The 21,793-nt window shown below is 37.8% G+C and overlaps 1 protein-coding gene across 2 annotated transcripts in view; it reads left to right on the forward strand.

Annotated features, from left to right (window-relative positions):
• The window catches only part of ARL15 (ADP ribosylation factor like GTPase 15), a 234,636-nt gene extending 217,953 nt beyond the window's left edge, over window positions 1-16,683 (forward strand). The window contains exon 6 of one of the 2 annotated variants that reach the window (XM_051804811.1): window positions 22-16,683. In XM_051804811.1, the coding sequence (XP_051660771.1) occupies window positions 22-174 (153 nt within the window). In that variant the 3' untranslated portion in view covers window positions 175-16,683. The remainder of the gene's footprint in view (window positions 1-21) is intronic. The other variant, XM_051804812.1, reaches the window with a different exon arrangement.
• The last annotated feature ends 5,110 nt before the right edge of the window (window positions 16,684-21,793 follow it).

Raw genomic sequence — 21,793 nt, forward strand, 5'->3', positions numbered from 1 at the left:
TCTCTTTTTTTTCCTCAATAGATAAAAAAATATTTTGAACTTGAGCCGCTTGCACGTGGAAAGCGTTGGATTCTTAAACCCTGCTCCTTGGATGATATGGAGGCAGTAAAAGACAGCTTCTCCCTTCTAATAAACTTGCTAGAAGAGAGAGACTTCGAACCTTCAAGAATGTGAAATCCAAGAGAAAGGAGTGGTTCTCCAGACATCACTGTACTTGCTCATTCTGCACACAGTTTAATTATGGTGTGGTATCAAGACTGATCTGTGATATGTTGTTCATACAGAGTTAGTGCAGAATGTCCTTTTGTTAAAATAAATGTTCTGTGAGTCAGGTACACAACTATTTCTAGTAGAGTTGTCTATGCTACTGAAGTAGGAAGTTCCTCTTTGTTTACCACTATTTCTGCACACTGCATGTTGCTTTCTTGCTTTGCGATCATCCTTGATAGGGAATTTTGCGCGCACAAAAATAACGTAGTCTGTAAAGGAGGAATTCTATGTGTTACCTTGGATTTTAAAAAAAAACTAATATCTAAATGATTTGTGGGTCTAATTTGTATTAGCTTGTTTACTGACCTCACAGTATGGAAAGCACAGCCACTGAGAACCTAGGATACCTAAAAGGCAAGCAGTTTCATGTTAATGCAAAGGTTATTCCTGAGGTTTTACTAAGTGAAAACACAGTTGACAAATTAGTTGAGTCCTCTTTTAAAATCACTCCATGACCTTGCCAAAGGCAGAACAGTTATTTTGCTGGAAGTTTGATGAAAAGTGAATTAACAAACAGATGTGCACAGATAACAATATTTGGGGAAAGTAGGTGACATTAAACAGGTGATCTAAGTAAAATGATTTTCTTAGAAATATGCAAAGGTTGGATAAAGGAATAAACTAATTGAAAGTAGTTTTCCATAAAAAAAGCAAGGTAAATGTCTGTTAGTTCATCTGTGGAGGCTTTATTACTAGTTAGAAGTATGAGTGATTTGAAATAAGGACTGCTTCCTTTATCACTCATTTGTAGACTACTACTGTAACATTGCCAAGGCATCTATACCATAATTAAGGGTCTTCCAGTGTTTGTACTTCTCTTTTCAAGGGGATTATGTCTTGTTCTTTCAAGCTTACTCTGGGCTAAGTGTTACTTAGAAGACAAAAAAGTATTCATTGGAAAACAACATTTGTAATACATTTAGAAAAAGCCCCTTTGATTCAAGTAACACAGTCCACATTTTCTATTTCCATGTTTTCCCCAGATTTGCAGTATTTTGGCTGCCTTTTGTTGATTTTTTTAAAACTTTATAACCCAATTTTGTTCATTAAAGAAATGTGCCGGGCCACTTGTCACTGAGTCAGTGACAACAGGGGACGTGCAGATCAGTTGCTGGACTGGTGCACACCTTGAATGCTGTGCCTTGCACATTCAGCTACCCTTGAGTGTCTGCAAATACAAACTGATGTGATGTGTCATTAGTTTCTCATTGATTCTGCTTGTGTTCTGAAACTTATAATGCCATTTTTCAAGGCTTTAAGCAGCATATCTTTCCACGCTGAGCATTTATATTTTGTTTAATGTTTATTGTAGTTTCTCATTAGTTTATTTGGGGATAAGAAAATAGCAAAGATCAGCTTTTAAAGGCTGATAAAAGCCATTTCTCTATTACTTGCAATTATACTCTTTGTTAAACAAATGTTTTTAATAGGTATTTTTGTTTACTTTTCAATTTCCTTGGATTTCCTGCATTGCTCCCACTGTTTTAACTTGGTTCCTGTTATCAGAAAGAAGCTGGGAAAACTGGTAAACTCCTTGTTTCATTTTGAGATAGAATAGGCAGAAAGCCTGAAGGGCATCTCCTTGCTTTGTTTTTTTATTCTCTTTCCTACCAGGTCAATCGTCTCACTCCTAGTACTCTTGGAAATAACCAAGAACTGGAATTGTTCCTTTTGAAGCACAGAGTAGCCCTGCTTTGGTTCAGTTCTCTCTGCACATTAGTCGGGACCCATCTGCCCATCAGTTTCTCTTGTGTGGGTTAAGGAGGTTCCTTTCTCTGGATTTAAGAAGGAATTGGATCTAATTTACACTTTCAGACTCTCTCTTAGCTTACGTGAGATTAGAGGCTACAGAGTCCTCAGATTTCCACAAGGTCCCCAAATTTCTGTCCTGTTTAGAGACAACGACAAGTAAGTGGTAAGGAGGAGGTGGGAAAATTACTTGCCAGAGAAGGCAGGCAAAATGGGGGATTCAGAGCTTTTACTGCTTTTTCATTGGCCATTAGTTAGAAGATGTGAAATAACATTTTTTTACTGTTTTTCCCCTTCTTTCCCTTAGTTATGGACCAAAAGTTACAGGAAATGAAAATAAGCCCAACCATATTGCATTCTTGAAACTTTACTTATTTCTGCCATCAGTAGAAAAACCATCGGTCTGGTCCAAAAACTTTAATGTTTCCAAGTTACATTTTGGTCATGATCTCCCAGATATGCACTGTTAGAAGGTGCTACATGACTAACATGAAAAAGGCCCAATACATTGATGAGAATATGGTTTTGGCATATGCCAGTGGCCACTCAGACTAGGACCTTAAGGCAAATGTCAACTGCACAGAAGCAGTGATTTTGATTTACCGAATTATTTTGAGTATGCTTTTTCTTATTAATACAGTGATCATTCCTCACCACAGATTGAAACAATACCTCATAACTGCTGAAGGCTAAAACCAACACTTAACTTTACTTTGAATGTAGTACTTCTGTGGTTTTGTGTTGTAGATAGACTTAATGGATGTGTACCTTTTTAATGTCTATAAGCAACTTCACCTTTTTGTGAGGGGATAAAAACATTCAGTAGCAGCTCATGTCATAATTCCTTGTCTATAGTGTTGTTGAATGCTCTGGCTTGGTAGAATATGTAAGCACTATGCAGTTTGCATTCTGCTAACCAATCTCAATTGCTTCAGTTTTTGTTGGTTTGTTTTGGTTTGGTTTTTTTTAATCTTTTCAAATGTGTTCATCATTTAGGTGGAATAAACTTGGGCACTAGGCTCTACTTTACTTGCAAGTTCATTAAGGAGTGAACATTTTCTTTTTTAAAAAGATGTGCTTTAATGTTCTTTAGCCATCTGTTAAATTACTTCGTGTGTGTATGTGTGTGTGCCCACACTGGGCTTCTCAGACCTGTGGCTGTCTGCAGTGTCTCAGCCGTCAGAGTGAAAACATTATCAATCAATATCCAACAACAGCTGGTTTTGACAACCTTCTGTCTGCTGCCTAATGCTTTACAGCTCATCAGTAAGACTTCTTTGTCTGCCCACTCTGAGCTGGTAATCTTACTGCTTCCATGTCGTGTCCTGTAATTGTACTTCTAGCATTTGTATGGATAAAAAGTTAAATCTTAGTGGGTTTTGATATTCTTTCTTGCTGTATAATGCTCCATGTGTATCTTAGCTTGCCTATTCAAATACGCTATACAAAAATCTGTGATGTATTATTTCATTTAACTTCTTGCATTTCATTATATTTATAGAAGTTGCAGATTTTTGTACCGTATTACTTAATACAGTTGCCTTTTTGTAATGGCAATTAATTTATATTACAAAAGTTTGTATCTTTTCTGTAGTCAAAAAATATGAGTTAACTGCCATATTATCTTAACTTTATACTAAAAATACAGTGTCTATACATGAAGTTGACCCAATTAAATGGTCAACTGCTGACGTGGGGAACCTGTACTGTTTATGATTTATACATAATTTCCACTATAAAAAAAAAAAAAAAGAAAGAAAGAAAAAAAAAAAGAAAATAAATGCTGTGTAGAATTGAGTTGATAAGTTTTGATTTCTTGAGAAAGTAGCCAACTTGGGAGTATGGCATATTACCTTGATTTGGAATGTTCAAGATTAATTATTTACCCATAAGTGTAAAAAAATATTCCTGTATAAATCATTGCTACATCATACGTAGTTACACATTTACACACACATACATACGAAATAGAAACTTTCAAAAATTGACTGATTTTTTTGACAGCAAGTTGTCATTACTCTGGAAATATATGTAAATGGTTTTGCAGGTTTATTGCTGATCAGTGATTGGAATAATCTTTATACAATTCTTCCATAATATTAAATTGAAAGACATGTTTATATGATTAGAAATTATTTTTAAATAAATGACATGGCAAAGTACATATGCAAAACAAAAGCTACAGAAGTTGAGCAAAGGAATATACTCTGGGGAAAATAAAAGATTGTTGAAACAGCTCAGTGTTATCCTATTGAACACTATTTGAATAGAAGATGCTCTTACAATGCAAGTTGTAACAGCTGATGGAAATATAGCACTGCTGAGCCAGACTGGAGTTGCTGATTCAGCTACTAAGGTATGCTTTTTCCATTTTTCTATTTTTAATCATGCCTTTTAACCAAGACTAGGAATGAAATGAAAGATTTTTAAACTGATAATTGTTTTTTAATTCTTTTGTTTCATAGAAATCGGAATTGAAAACCAGCTAATCATGCCTTATTTGAGAGCTCTTGAAAGAATTTTCATTAGCTCATTAGCCCTTTGACCTAATAGTTTAAACAAATAAAAACATCTGTTTGTGTCAGCTATAGGGTTAGTCATCCAGAGCCCAGGTTAACACAAGGATAAGAGAGAGTCCCATATCCCATGAAGAAAACCCAAACTGTTTTCAGTATCTGCAGTTGAAAAGGACCCCTGAAATCAAGTAGGGCTGTTACTGAATTCTGTTAGGCGAAGAAACAAAAAGATCATTACCTTTCTCAGTCCTCAGCCCTCATGAGTGAACTGACTAATTTCATTGTGTGAGTTGGACTGAAGATCAGATCTAATTTAAATAGTTCTGGGATATTCATACTTAATGCTACCTGCTTATAATGTGTTGTAGCTTTCATCACAGATACATTTGGAGAAGCCAAAGTATGCTGTGTATATTGATTGTTCATTCACCAGATTTCATAGGAAAATGTAATATGTGGTATTCCGGTGGGTTTTGATGGAATATGTTCAGGGCAACCTTGTTTATAGAGGGTATGTTTGTGCATCAAGCATGTTCAGCACTTATTTTATGTCTTAAATATGCCTCAGTTTTTTAATCACTGAATATCTCTAGGAAAGGCAGACATTCAAATGTCAGTGTTGGTTCTAACAGTAGATTATGTAGCTCCAGTTACCTGTGACAGTAAACTGGGAGAGAACAAAAGTATTCTAATCATCTGGTTGTCAGGTTTACAGTAAATCCAACTGAAGTATTTAGCAAAAGGTCCTGTGCTGGTTTGGGATGATTATGGGAGAAGAGGCACTCATTGCCTGAAAATAACCTGAATCACAGAATCACAGAATATCCTGAGCTGGGAGGGACTCACAAGAATAATTAAAGTCCTGGCCCTGTACAGAACAGCACGAGAGTCACACTATGTGCCTGAGAGCATTGTCCAAACGCTTCTTGAACTCTGCCAAGCTTGGTGCTGTGACCACTTCCCTGGGGAGCCTGTTCCAGTGCCCAACCACCCTCTGGGTGGAGAACGTTTTACTAGGTTCTAAACCTCCCCTGACACAGTTTCAAGCCATTTCCACAGGTCCTCTCACTGGTCACCAGAGAGAAGAGATTGACCCCTATCCCTCCACTTCCCCTCCTGAGGAAGCTGTGATGAGGTCTCCCCTCGGTCTCCTCTTCTCCAGCCTGGTTTTGGTGAAGACCATATTTGTAATGAAAAACTATTGTATAGTTAATTTCTAAGCACAGAAAAATTTCTCACACATGAAAAAACTATACATGTATTTGAGAACCTGCCCACATACTAAGAAGAGGCATGAATTGTACCTAAAACTGACAACAAATAAAACCAGCCATCACAGCGTCTTTTTTTTTACCTGCCACCTCACAATAGTAAAATGCTGTTGTTTTATTATGATGCCATGTAACTATAATTTATTGCATTTCAGTGTGCACTGGAAAGTATTTGCATGTAATAAGTAAAAGAAGATAAAAATCCATTTGTGGTTTGGCAACTTCCATGTATCAAGAGCTGCCCTCTTTCTAAGGAGACATTGAGCACTGGAGTACGGGAGCCTTATACTGTAACTTTGTTATAAATCACTGCTAACTGAAATGCTAAATAATGGAAATCCCAAACAAAAAGTCTGGTACTTTTTAAATGCATAGTCCCAAAAATGGTGTGCAGGAGAGAGGAAATCAAGACTTGCATATGAATGTTGCAAAACCAAAACAAGTTTAATGGCCAATAACACAGCAAAGTATTTGGTGTTTTAACAATGTGGCAGTCTTGAATTTGGAAGGTTGATAGATTTTTCAGGATCAAAAGAACATTTTGTAAAAAGTTTGATTTTACAGTAGGTTACATTTTGGGCCTGTCAATTTGACACAGTCCCATTAAAGCAATAATGCCTGCTATGCATTAAGGTTAACACTCCAAAAATTTCTTCTATGGAAATGAATCTGTTCTGTGTTCTGTTAGAAATGCTCAAATAGCATTGTTTGTCCTGTGTCACCTTATTTATTTGAAAGGACGTATCTTAGCAATTCCTCAGAGATGCATAAACACCGAAATTGCAATATTATTGTATCTTTCAAAGACCCTGTTTCTGCCAATGTCAAGATTGTCTGTTTTAATGCTTATGAAAACAAATATCTATTTGTAAATCTGTCAGAATTATTTTATTATAGCATTCCCAAGTATGTAAGACCTAGAGATTCAAAATATGAATGGGATTGCACCATTTAAAATTAGCACTGATTACCTGCAGTATCTGGGAAATTGTTTTTTTTATTTAACAGTGGAATGAAAAATGCAACTCATAATTGCCCCAATATTTATCTTGCTGCAGAGAAAAAATTAGCACTCATTAGAATTCATATGGGTTATGATAGCCTTAGTCCATTTTTACTAAATTGCTTTGTTTGCCAATCCACTCTGGTTTACACATGTGTGTCAGTTAAAACTGAAAGACTTCCTTCAAGTATTTGAAACTAAGGTTGATTTAAAAAAATGCTAATTGCCTTGTCTAAAAATATTTTTTACATGATTTACAGGAGTGTGACTGTTGCAGAAAAATTCACTTTTGCCTTTAAGATATAGAGCATGACCTTTTGGTTACAGTAAATACAGTACTGCAAGTCTGGTAAAGTCATCACATATACTAAAGGTATTAAGACAATTTACCTCACATTCCTTCCTATTAGCTTCCACAATTAACATGATCCACAGCTGAAAAAATAATTCTAGTTGTCACTGATAAATGGGGTGAAATCGTCAATCACTGAAGTTGACAGTATTATTTTAAAAAGATATTGCAAACAAATGTTTACCCAGAGATAGTAGTATGTTGCTGAGATTTTGTTCTTTGGGGTTCTCTCATTTCATTCATGTTGCTGACTTTGGTGCTCAATCTCAGATTAAAGAAGGGGTTTTTTTGCTTTGGGTTTTTTGGGAGGTTTTTTGTATTTTGTTTTGGTTTTTGGGGTTTTTTTTGTTTGTTTGTTTTTTTCTGTAGCACGAAGAGTACCAAACACCCATGCATCAAAGTGTTTAACAGAACCAGGAGCATTCCTGGTAACACTCTGAGATATAACTTCAGCTTTTTGTTTATTTGTTTTCTTTTCTTGATATGATGTGCAGACCTGAGATTTTGGTTCAGGCCTGCCTCCACTGAGAGGTGCCAGTAATACAGCACTCTCCTATTGTGGGCTAAATAGATATCTTGCCTATTTTTAACGCTCACTTTTAATCTCTGAAGAATTTTAATATCAAGGTGAAATATTACATGTTGGTTTCATATGTAGATGCTTCAGTGACATAAACATTAATGAAAATGCATACAGTGTTCGTAGAGAAGAAATATCTTGTTTTTGACATTCTCAGTGCTGAGGAGAAATCTTTCATAAAACTGCTGAGGGATGGTGAGTCTCGTGCTGTCTGCTTGTGAGAGGCAGTTTTGCTTTTAAGTTTGGTTCAAAACAAATTAAATAGAAACTCTTTCTTTCAATTTTGATATTTTAAACTACCTGGATACTGCCAATTAGCATGTTCTCAAGCACTTTGTCTGTGAGAATCATTTCACATCTAACCTGATTAAGGCCTGAGGAGGTGTTCACTACTAGTCAATGTTTCCAGTTAGTGATTTGATCTTTTCAATTTCTTTCTGCATATAACATTTAAAAAAACCCTTGATGTTCACACCTGTTTGCACATCTTGTGTCAGACAAGTGTGCCCTAGGAGTGGTTGTTGAGGCAAGTCTGGAATTCTCCTGGCACTCAAGGATCAGTTTGTTCTCATTTGTCTCCAGATGAGACACAATATTGTGTTCTTTCTCCATCAAGGACCATTTTCTCACCATCTTTTTTGTTTCAATATCTGCTTATTTTGGATGGGAACTCTGGCTCATGCTATAACTAATGTTGGATGATGCATTTTCTTTTAGCAAAACAGGAACTATTGCAGGAGAAATAGTTCTGAGACTCTTTTTTATTATCAAAATTACAGGTTATGTTGCAAATACTAACTAGAAAATGTAATTGTTAGTCAGTGGTTTGAGTATATCTAAAAGCCAAGATCAAGTGTATCCTATTCGAGCTGACTGATGCTGAATATTGGTTCTCATTTGCTAATGTCAGAATTAAAGCAGAAAAAGTTGCCAAAAATACATGGTGTCTGATTCAGCAGGAAGCTTAGCCCAGTGAGTCATGAGCCACCATTCTGAATGGCACTGAGACCTTCCATCTCTCTGATGGGAAGCAAAGGTGGCCATCTGCCTGAACCTATAACCTGTAGACCATAACATACTTAATATGTTTGCCACAGAGCTGAGGTGAGATGCCAGTTTGAGGAGGCCTTGATAGCAGCTCTATCTGACCAAGTCATGCCAACTCACATCTTCTGCCAGAGAAGGGACTAGTAATCACTGTTCCAGCAGAGCCCGCTGCTTGCCAGTGGCCCACTTGACTTGTCAGGAATGGTGTGGAGTTTAGAGCCACAAGCCAGCCACGTCTGGCTTACTGAGACAAGCACTTTTCAAGGCGATGAAAGAAACACTGAAATGGGAAAATGAGTGCTGGTGGCAGGCCTCCACACCTGTCATGCTGTATTACAGTTTCAGTCTTTGATTGTTGGTCCCATAAAGGTGTCGTTTTCTTCATGTTATTAAAGCAATTACAGTTATTATACTAAATTTGTCCTTTCTGAAGGGAGCAAGAATAAATGAGAGAGGATTTGCATACAAATTGAGCCTGATGTGGGGGAAAATCGGAGCAGGTGGTGAAGCTGTGAGGAGACATTATGCAGGAGCATGGCCAGAGCTGCCCTCCTCTACAACCCATTGCTGGTGACCCTTTGAGGAATGTCTCCTGACTGTCTGGTGGATTCATTTGAATGAAGGACAGTTTGGCACACTGTTATCCTGGGCAGATCAAAGGCCAGGCGTTGGCTGGCTGGATGGACAGAGGAGGCATGTGAAAGGCCTCCCCTCCCACTGGCAAGGCCTTTTCCTTGGCGCTGCTCAGCCTCCCCCCACCACTTCTCTCGGAGACATACCCCTGTGTAAGGCAGCTCTCCTGCCCCGTGCTGCCAGGTAGGATGCCTGCCTTTGCTGCAGGAGCACCTGCCTCTGAGTGTGGTGGGTTCCCCTGGCCTCAGTCAGCTGGGATACCGAGTAGTGCTCTGGGACTGCACCTCCCATTGCATCCTAGGAAGGGCATCAGGTTGCCCATGCAGGCGTTTGTAGTTCAGAAGAGGAAGATAAGGTGGGCAGCAGGTATCCAAGCCCATCCAAAGTGACAGCATATTTGACTTTTGGACATGGAAAACCATTGCTCCAGTTTCCCACTGTGGTTGTGTTTCTTTACACAGGGTTCCCCTTGTGTGTCTAATGACAGGGGTAGGGGTTCTCACTCATGAAAGTGCTATAAAATATTAGGAAATAAAGCTATTTTTTTTCCTGAGACTGAGTTTTATACCCCAAGTCTCTGCTAAACAAAGGATCAGTGGTGTGGAGGAAACACAAATGCCTGGCTCTATCCTTGTTAGGTTTGGACTAGTTTCAGCCCAACAAGCCTGGTACTGAGTAATTGATGTGCAAATTAATTTTATGATATTACTAGTAGATGAAAAGTGTAGACGAAAAGTGTATCTGAAATATACATTACTAGCAAATGAACCTTTGTTATAATGGGTTGTCCTCATTGAAACAGCCCTGGAACATGCTGTTAAAATAAGAAAGAATGCTGTTGTACTTTATTTTTAGTAATGTCTTTTGACACTGAATAAGATTCTTTGAATTCCTACAGATGTGAAAAAAAAGCAGCCCTCTTTCTCTTTTTTAGGAAAAAAAATTGTGTTTACATTTGTTTTATAAGTGGGAGAATGATTATAAGTTGTATCTTCATGGGTCAGCATTGTCGGCTACATTATAGGGCAATAACCAAGTTGCTTTCCTGACTTAACATGTGCATGGATATCAAGACCAATGAAGGTAAAATTAAACCAGTGATTGGCTGTCTGTGTGAAGGTTCATATTAATTTTTAAAAGTCTATAACAGTAACAAGTGTAGCAGATATCCTAAATCAGAACATGAGGATGATGTTTAATCATCTCAACTATTTTGAAGAGTTTCTCTGTGTTTCAATGTTCTCCACTGAAAAAGAGTAACTGGTTAGAGCATGGGCTACCAGAATCATGGCTGTTACTGCAGATCTGCTGCTTTAATCATGATGACTGTTCTGCTTTTCAGTCATGGTTCAAGATTGATCCAGAAATATTCATTTATTTCCATAGTTAAAGTTAAATCACTGATACAGAAGTTACTATCTAGGCATTCAAGTGTGGAATTACCAGCTTTTTACTTGGATATTTTCCTCTGTAGCGACAGAAGAAATACTTTCCTTCTGTGAGAAAGCAACTGAAAGGATAATAAGTCAGGAAAGCTAATTCTCCTTTTCCAGGCAATGAAGAGAAACCACATGGTAGGTGAAACATCTTGCTTTAGAAATCCTGGTGGACTCATTGATTTACAGAGATCTATCCCGTTCTCACAGTTATTAAACCAGAGGGATTAAGATTTGGAGGACATCACCAGCTGGTCTTAGTCACAGTGCAAGTAAGCAAATTTCTCTAGTTTATATTTTTTGATGACTTTTAAAAAAAAAAATTATCAAACCTATATTCTGACCACTCCATGGCTTTGCAATCTAATGATAACACAGCTTAGACTTCTGAAATTCAGCAAAGTTTGTGAATACATTTTCCCTTATAATAAGTGATCTTTTAAGAATGAAGAAACATTTTTCTTTTTTTTTTTTTTTTAAATCAATATTTTAAAAAAATTACTTGCTTGGTCATAGCTAATTTAGCCCTGATGAGGATTTTTTCATAGATAGAATAGAATATTATAGTTCAATTATGAAGACCTGCAACAATTATCTAGTCCGTCTGTCTCATTATTTGAGGATTTGGACCATTGTCCAAACCTGTCCACTGACCAGCTAGGGTCCCTGACCATCTCTCTAAGAAACCTGTTGCAGAGTTTGACCACCCTCTCATTAAAGAAATACTTCCTAATGTCCAGTCTAAATCTCCCCTTGTGTTGCTTTGAACTATTTCCATGCATCCCGTGACAGGATACCATGGATCACTACCATAAATAGTAAAAATGCTAAATTTTGGACTGCAACTGTATGAACTTTTTCAGAAAGTGTTTTCTGCCGTTATCTGTCCCATCAGAACCCTGTTTCTTCTCTTTATCTGCATCTGTTACTCAGTACTAATTCTCATTTTACACCCTCTCAAGCATTCCCCTTACACAGAAGATTCTCAAATGCAAACACTTTCAAATACATTTCTGCATTCTTAGTGAAAAAACCCCAAACCAAAAAAAACTCCAAACCCTAGGTGTCAGGATGTTCAAAACATACAATATGTTTTTTATTTAATGCAAAGAGACACAAGAAAAAAAGACATGTTGACCTCACTCAGTAAGTTTTTCTGAAGGACATTGCAAAATATATGTAAACTCCCTTGGCCTATTCAATCTTTCCAGATGCATTGCTCTCCTGGGTACCTAGACAGATGTAGAGTCAAGTGGAAGTGCAGATAAGCATGTTCGATACCACCACTGTACTGAGAAATGCAGACCTCCATATGGAAGGCAAATGTCATCAATTTTTTCCCCATTTTAAAGTTTCTTATGAGGAAAGTTTAGCCCTACCTGTGGTTACAGAACAAAGGAAAAATCTTTTCTATATGCATTTTATAAAATATCTCTTATGTAATCATTTATGGGACATTATAGCTGGAATACATAAAATATTTCAGTATTTATTTCTCCATCAGAATTGCTCAGGTTTTTCTTCACCTGTCAAAATGAATTGCCTCTACTGAGCAGTGTCTCAGTGTTCTGCATGTCTCTGTTCTGTGATTGCTTTAAGGCCATAGTATATCAGATTCAGCTTCTTAAACTAAAAGGTGTAGGAAATTCAGAGAGAAAAATATTACCAAAGTAACTTCATTAAAGAACCCTGTATGGAAGATCAATATCTTTTCTCAAAATGCACTCAGAGAAAATGTTGTGTTGAAAAACAATGAAAAATATTACACTGATGTTTCAGAGGTTTTAAATGTGATATTCTGTTACCAGAATTACTTTAGTGTCATATATACTTACCTATAATTGACTTTATTTTGTAATTTTGTCATCTATCCTCATTTCTCTATCTGTCTTTGTAACGCATCTTTTCAAACAGCACATGGTCTGGTTTTCATTCTCTGTAAAATTCCCTGTCCTCCTGCAGTTATCCGGAATGTCAAAATCAGGGCATAACTTGCCCACCTTCATGCTAAAGCATGACTCCTCTTATGGGGAGTTACAGCTCTTGTTTTTCAGACCTATGGTTCTGAAGGTCTCACAAAATCTTGGGATTATACATTTTTCCCTCATCTGTGAAATCTCTTCATACCTGCAGCATTTACACAGCATGGAGTGAGTGTCCAGTAATGAATGACAATGAATGAAAAGACAGAACAAATGTATTTGGAGCAAGAGAGCCTTTCCACAATGTGTGCAGGGTGAATTTGGCAAATCCATATAAACTGACTAGAGAGGATGATAGGTATCACCGTCCATCACTTAGGGCAAATATATTTCAGAAACATAGGCTTGGTGTCTTCATCCATCACCTTCAAAACAACCCCCTAATCCATGGTCATGCTATCCTGGATGTGGGTCGTGAGGTCAGGTAGAAGAAGTGAACTTCTCTGACTGGCCTGGTCATTCTGCTCTCCTTTTCCCAGGGCAGGCAGGTTGCCTTTTTTTTTTCCAACTGAAGGCCATCCTGCAGTTCTCTGAATAGGTAAGTCTGGTGCCTATCCAGAAACTGACTAGTTCAGAACATTGATTCTCATCTTACCTATTCAGCTAGAAGGATAGAAACCCACTAAACTTTCACTCATTTTCTGCTTCATTTCTTGATCTTCAGGATCCTAGAAAAGGCTCCAGCATCCAAAGGGCTGGGGCTCCTTCTCATAAAGCTGTAGTAACCATGAGCCCTGGGAATGCCTTGAGAAGTGACTTGGCTGCAGACATCTTCTTCATGGAAGGTGGTGTCTGTGGCACAGCTCAGCACAAAGGCTGCCTAATGTCACAACTTAGCTCCCTCAAAAACATGGCACAATGCTAGTAGCTCTGCTCAGACAATTGCCAGATAACATCTCAAAAGCATTCTGGGAAATGTTTTCCTAATTGACTATTTATCTCAGAGTCCCTCTCCTCTCAAGCAAATGAAATCTTGCTTAGAAAAAGGCCACTTTTTAGAATCTGGCATACACCTTAGTGTTGAGAGTATTAAGGATGTAGTGTTGTCTTTCAAGGATGCCAGTTATGTTTGCAGCCTTCTACAGTCTTCATTGTCTGTTGGATAAAAGCTGAGACCCACAGTGCTGCTGACATTCAGACCATCCTCACATGAACAGTTGTTTACAGGTGTATGTAACAGTTTGAAGCATGCATATTTTCAGACAGTGACTGCTGCATGGTCTGTAGGTAAGCTATCTTGCAATCCAGACAGAACAACAGTTAAAATAGATGAACTTGTGTCAGTATTTCCCCATTTTTATCTAGGTTTCATGGAGTGCCTTTGAAAGTCTGTCTGGGCAGTACTAGCTGTTAGCTCTCTAGGGAATATGTTTTGTTTGATTTAATTATAATAATGTCTGATATAACAATCTATTTCTACCAATTCTTCTCACATCAATATTTATTCAGTGCCATAGTTTTGTGTTGTTGGAACATCCTGATTTAGCATTATTATTCTCCTATGGCTCTGTCTCTGTTATTCAAACAACTTCACAAGCCTACAGCATTAAGCCTCACTCCATTCTTTACAAAAGCGAGGACTTTTTTTCTTCCATTTTGCAACAAGGGAGATCAAATGCAAAATGGTTTTGACCTGAAGATCATCTGGACTCTGAAGCAATGCTGGTGCTTGAACACGGGATCTCACTGCAGTGCTTTCCCTATGCAATTAAGGCCTCCCACAGATTAGACTAGCAAAGCAAGTTTGCAATCCTTTCATGTTAAGCTACCCAAGGCACTTTCACTTTGGTAACCCAACAAAATTCGTCTGGGGCTTGATTTCATTAAACACAACCAGCACGCAGTCCTGTTGTACCTTGCAAACAGTTATGACTCTCTTCTGCAGCTGTTTCAGGGGCGACAAGGTTGTGTACCAGCATGACTTGGGTTTTAGTTTTGTCAGAGTCCTTTGGGGTAAAAGCTATGTTTTGCATCACAGTACTACAGTTTTATGTAGGCAATGTGTACAACAGTGTAATTTTACCTGGTACAGGAATTGTGTACTTACATCTTGGGTCGTATTATGAAGAGGATTTAATGCTCATTTTCATGAAAGACTAATTTTAAAGAGGCTTTTGTCTAAACAGTTAATAGATTTTGACTTTGTCTTTTTGATGTGTTCTGTACAAGAAAGGATCTGTTGAATGCAGTTCATTTCTTTCAGCTGTAGCTAGACATTCACATATATCTTCTAAACAATATGAAGTAAAACCCAGTCAGCCATGAAGAAAGGATATCTGTTTACAGTTTAGAATCTGTGCTAATACATATTTCAAACCCTCACTATTGAATTTATGGATAGTTCATGTTGTTATTTAAATGTTTTATTTGTTTCTTTACTATAATTCAAACCAATTAGTTTCTAATTTTCAGGCAAAGTTGAAACTGATTCAGTTTAAACTGAATGGGTTCATGTGGCTATTTCAGCCTCAAAGATTTTGAACTATGTTAAATCCATTTACAGTTTTAGTGAAAAAATAGGGAAATAAATTAAATTTTTCTTTAAAGTAAGTTGTTTAAGATTAAGTAACTTATTTTCAAATGAAAATGTACTTGTAAATTAGATGTGCCATAATATTACATCTCTTCTGACCATGATATATCCATCTGTACAGTTATCCCTGACTCACCAGAGCCAAATAGCAATTGAACACTCTTAATACCACACAGTGGTACTAGCGCCACTTCTTGCAACCCATACTTGTTTTTTCAATAGGTCTGTATCTACCTTCATGATCTGAAAGGACTGCATACAGATGTGTTGCAGCAGATGCTTGTTTTATGTAGATGTGGTGAGAGTATATGCCTCCTTTCTTTCTGTTTCCTTCTGGAGTTGTTTTCTCAATACTACTTCATACAAGATTAATTCCCATCCATCTTATTTTTGCTGTCCTAATGCTTTCCAGTAAAATGCTTTGGGATGACTAATACCCAGGTGAACCTACAGACTCCATCTAGTTTCTTTGGTAGTGAGTTTATGAGGAAAAGTTTATTTCTGCCCTATCCTCCTCCCTTGCTCTTCATCTTCAGACCCTGGTGTCAGCACCAGTGCTGCAGCCTCAGTTTCCACTACGACAACGTAGAGCAGCAGAAGTGGGAACCACAGTCTGCATAGAGCAGTGCATCCCTTTCTCAGAGAAACCCAATCTGCATAAACTGCCACACTCTGAAGTTTTTAAACTTTCACCTTACTTCACAGTTTTCAAGTTAAAATAAACTGCTTGACTGCTTAATTGCAGCTGGATTGTAAATCTTCTAACAGTCATCTGTCTTCTACAGCTTGCACACACCAGGGCGCTAAGCACAATCACAGAGCCTCACCAAAACTAGGTATGTTTGCTGCAAATTCTAAATATGGTACAATTTTTGTGCTGTATCATTTTGATTTTCTGCTATTATCTTTTCAATTAAGATATTGCTGTTTCTTTTGTTCATGGAGACAAAAGGAAAGAGAGCAAACGCATAATAGGCAGTCCCTGGTTTGCAGTATTGGAATAGATTTCACATTTCACATTTCACTATCTTGACTGTATCAGTGCACTCAAGCTGGATAAATGAACTGAAGAGGCCTCTGACCCAAAATAATGGTGTATGAAATCCTCCTTCAATAATATTGAATATGAACCAACTATATTTTTAAGAGGTTGTATCTCGTATGTCTGTATTCAGTCCTGTTTCTTCCCCCACCTCTCTGTGCTGCCTTTCCTTGTTAATTCATTTAAACAGGGTTTCTTTCTGCTCAATTTGCATTCAAATGGCTGTCAGGGGAATTTATGGAAATAATATAAGTGCTTTTATCACTGTGTATTTAGTCACATGTGCTAAATTTCAAAAGATGAACTTGTCTAGCATCTTAGCAAAAGAAAGAGTAAGAGTCAAGCACCAGTTTTATGGCTATAAAGCCAAGACCAGCATCCCAATTAATGACTTTTTTGGCTCAATTGATATATCTTTGTCTATTGTGGCCCATCTTATCCATTGTCTGGCAGATATTTTCTGCTTCTTCCTCCCCCCTTGCAAAGGAAGTAGCAAAAAGCCCTTCTCTAGATCCAGCACACAGTGGAATCTGTTTCTTTTTTTTCTTTAGCAGTGAAACACAGATTTATTGAGTTTTGGAAATTTCACTTTCTGTGCTGTTTCTTTTCCTTAATTGGTGTTAGAGCAATAGGGGCACACCTCTTTCTCACAGTTAGCAGGAACTCCATGGAGGCCACCATGGAACACCAGTAGTTACCTGTGTGTATTGATTCTCTGAAAGATGAATCTGCCCCCTCTTCTTCTCAAAGTTGCAATTAGCAGATTCCCCAACTCCCAGTGTATTTGGTAACATCTTCAGCAAATTCACAGCCAAGACAAACTTAATTTTTACCAAATCTGACACCAATGGCTTATTAAATTGAGCATGTATTTATAGCTTAGGTAATATGAGATACTTTTTGGTCTGGCTCCTTTGAAACTCAAGTAACTTTATTTTTCTTTCTGGCATTTGATGACAAATACTTCCTCCTCTGTTTTCCTGAAAATTGCAGTAATTAGTGCAGAAAGAGACTTCTATAAAGCATGTAAGTAGTTCAGGGAAACAGTTGGAGGCAGGAATGAGGTGGTTTTTCATACAAAATCAAGAAAATTATTTTTTAAGATTTTTTTTTTTTTAGATCTACTGTTAAGCTGTCTGAGTGGCAAAATATCCATTATATTTTCACATATTTTCTAAAAGAAAGGGAGAAATTGTGCTGAAATTGTTTTGTGTAAATGTGAAAATGTTACATTTCAAGGCTTTAAATCTAGTGAGTTTTACATGATTTGTGTTACTCTGCCCTTCTTATTTAGAAAGTATATAGCTATTACATAACACCAAAAAAAAGGCCTAATTCATTATGCAAGTACAAGTTACTGATTTAATTATGAAATTCCTGAAATGGAGGAGGGTCAAAGGAGGAATCACAGAAGTTTTCAAATCTTCAGCTCAAGAAAAGTAATGTCATGTCCAAGTATATTTAGTGAATGGTAATGTAAACCACAGACAAATAAAGAGAAGAGGAGAAACTAAATTCTCTGGCTCAAGATGGGAATGTATTGAATGCTTAGAGCCAGAGAAAGAATAATTTAGATGGGAGTATTTCCCTGGATCCTGCACTACTAATAAATCATTGCTGGTCATGCAATTTTTAGTGGTCTCAATAATGATTACATTTTGCGTATGCTGGTCACACTTAGAACTTACGTATTGTCCTTTGTTCTGCTATCTGTATTACTAATGCTCTGGATGCTCTCAGGTGCTGAGGAATTTTTGTACACAACGAAAGAGGCGTGAGTGTCTTTATGTACACACACCTATATATATGCATATGCCACACCTCCAGTCCAAGGGAAATATTATTTATCATACAAGTTTTTTTCAGAATTGTCATCAAGAAATATACATAGATTTTGTAAAATAGGTAGAAAACTTAAAATTTAAATTAAATTCTATTTCTGAGCTTATTTTCCTTGTACAGAGGACAAGAAATAAAAAAACACACCAGTCTATCTCAGACAGTGTGAAAATATGTTGCTTTGTGTTCATAAATGACTTAAAATTCTTTGGAGAAAGGCAGCTATTAAAGAAAAATCTGTCAGACTTGCAGTATACAATATCTTTACCTTAAGGAATTGTGATTCCTTGGGATGTGAATGAGGGTAGGGAATATGTAGACCAAGGGAACAGCCTCTAGAGGTGGGTGCTGAGCCATAATAGCACAAAGCCTGAAAAATGATGGAAGAAGAAATGAGAATAGCTCCTTTTTTTTTTTTGAGGGAAAGAGTATATATCTTCCAAGCCATTGCAAGAGCGTTCACTAATGCATGTATGAAAGTTCGTAAGGATTGTTGGGTCTGAAAAACTTTCTTACCAGAAAGGACAAAAGGTGAAAATACCCAATACCTATCAGGTCAAGAATAAAAAAAGATAACCAAGATTAATTGGTGGGAAGTTTAAAAAAGATCCCTATGAACATCTGTGAAGGACACAGTACTTTCTGGAAGTCAGAGTTGTTCCTCCATCCCTGTGGAGTTGGTGGAAGGACAGCCCAGAGACTGCAGATGAAAATCTTGGCACCAAGGAGTAAAAACCTGCTGAGAGGAACAGTGAACCAGCAGCCAAACCCCAGCAGTGATGAAGAAAACCTTCTGCAGATTACGGAAGACTATGCCAGGTGTGCTGCTACTAGGGAAGCCACTGGCTTGACTGGACCAAAGCCTGAAGCAGGATTTGATCTCTGTTTGAAATTCCACCAAAATAAAATGTCAAGGCAAATCTATTGCAAAGCTGTGGCTGACCTAGGTGTTGTCACAGTATTGAAGAACTATGACTTGATTTAAGCATTAGCAGAGCAAATCACAAATCAAAGTTGGGGGCAGGAAGGGTTAAGCTTGTTTTTTAAGCAAGTCACTAATATGCACTGGCTGAGTGACCTAGAGTTTCCTTAAGGCTGAAGATACGTAACAACAGAAAGAGCAACAGAGCTATTGACAATGGAAAATAGAAGATGGGTATTGTAAAAGTGCAGAATATTGTCTATTTTCAAGCTGAATTGACTAGGTGCAAATCTATAAAAACTGGAAGCAGGACAGGAAATGACCTTTTAAGTTAAAAATGTGTGAGTATAGAGCAACTTCAATGCCTTTCATTGAAATGTCCAGTCTTTGGATTCCCGCATTACAGATAAAACTGGACTGAAGATTACACCAGCCCACAATCATGCTGTTTGCACTGCTCCCCTGGTCATGTGGAGCAGCAATTAGGTCCAACACTAGGATTCAATTTTTTTACAAGTGTCAGCCTGATGCGTTAAGTTGAAATAAACTGAAAATAGTTGCTTGGATGAAGCTCAAAATGCTTTTCTTTATAGAAGAAAAGCTCAGCTAGACCAACTAATAAAGCCAAGTGAAAGATAAAACCTATTTGGGCATCTCAGTGTTAACTTTCTACCGTGACAACACCCATTTCAGAAATATTGAACTATTTAGTGCCTCTGAAACATCTGGACTTTCTACTTGTTTCATAAGTCTCTAACAAAAAAATATCTGCACATCATCCATCAATCCACAGCCACACTGTTTTCTCACCCTATCATGATTAGATTCTTTAGGAGGTTTTAGTTTGTTTTTTTTTCCTGATGCTTTTCTCCCTGTTTTTCTTGGAAATCCTTGTATTATTAATGGGCTCAATATATGCTCACTTTGAACTGTTAGAATTTAAACTAATAGGTGTTAGTAGTTGTTATATAAACTGGGCAAATGGGGACTTTTGGGGACCTGGCCTCTTTCCTTAGCCACAACAGACCCATTCTGGCAAAACTGAGACAGATCTCAATCACTGCTTGAAGAAAGTCCATCTCCTATTGAGACATGGAGAGCAGTGTTTTGTCCAACTTGGTAGGAACATCCAGGTCAGTAGCACTATTGCTAGGGCTGTCCTGATATAAGTGAATGGAAATGCCTAAATATCCTTTCTCTAAATAAGTAGATAGGCATTTCTATAGCCCAAGATCTACACTGAACAGTCACTTCAGGGAAAAAAAGCTGTGTGGCCTCTGTGGGGAGTCCCTCTCAAAGAACTGTGCCTGTAGTGTAAGCAGTCAGCGTTTACCTGAACTACATCTATTGTGAAATTAAAGACTTATTACATACTCTGTGGTGGAGGTGCCATTTTTCTTCCTCTTTAAATGCCAGTAAATGGGTGGGGAATTCTGCCCCATCCACATGGGCTGGCGCTGAGTTTCTTGCAGAAGGAGGAGGGCAGCCAGCCACCAGGTGGCTTTAAGCAAAGGCTGAGCCCCTCTGGCCAGCACATATTCCTCCCCAGTTTACGCTGCTGAGTACTTTGCCTTTCTCCCCCACCTTTGCACCAGTGTCCTGACCCAGATGAGTTCCCTGATCCAACCCAGTGTGCAACTGCACGTGTGCAATCAGTGCAAGATACTCGTAAAATTAGTTAGCTGTAAAACTGCTGAGCTGAGACCAGGAGGGGAGTCAGGAGCAGAGGAAGCTGGCCTTGGCCATCTGGGGCTGCCACGGCAAAGTTTCTGATACGCTGAGCAGCCTCTCAGAGACGGACGGTTTGCTGCCAGGTAGCGCAAGGAGCCGGCTGATACCAGAGCCTTGTGTGGGGATTGTTTCATCTGTCAGGTTGCCAGTGGATACACAACAATTGCAATCTCCACTACTCCTCCCTGCCGCAAAGACTGGGGGAGTTAGTCATGTGGAGCTCAGCTATGAGACTGTTAGGAGGGATGATAACAATGCGCAAACATCAGACTGTTGTAAATAATGAGGAGAAAAGGGATGATTCAAGGACGTGCGTAATTAAGAATAATGGGTTGAAGAAAAACATCTTTTTATATATGTGAGTATTTTTATATGACCTTTGTCTGGAACTCAGCAAACAAAACTAAGGAGGAATCACAGTCTCCTCAAACAATATTACAAAGTGAGACCTTGATCCTGAAAATAAATCAGTGTGTCAGACTTAAATTCATTAATTTAATTTGTCTGAATACTAGGCAAATTAGGAAAAAACAGTCTGAAGAGCAGATACTGCTTTCTGATCAGCCTGTGAAGTAGTCCTGTAGTGGGAAATTGAGACATGTTTTGTAGAATCAAAAATTCTAGAAACCCTGCTGTCATTATCAGACAATTCATCTATTATCAGTAATAATCTTGAAATAAAAGTGGTCTGAAACACTGAGTATGCCTAACAAAAGGAGTGAAGAATGTATGTAAAATTATTTAATTTTCTCTTCTAATCACTTTTTCTACTAGGCAGGAAAAAAAAATCAGGAAAACCCTGGCAAAAACATCTGAACAAAACAGCTTTTTATTGAACAATAAGGTGTCCTCTAAAAGCGCAGACCATGGGAGGAGAAGATGGCAGC

This window comes from Manacus candei, unplaced genomic scaffold (genome assembly GCF_025592945.1).
Source record: "Manacus candei isolate 608988 ecotype Guabito, Panama unplaced genomic scaffold, ASM2559294v1 h1tg000061l, whole genome shotgun sequence".
Taxonomy (NCBI): Eukaryota; Metazoa; Chordata; class Aves; order Passeriformes; family Pipridae; genus Manacus; species Manacus candei.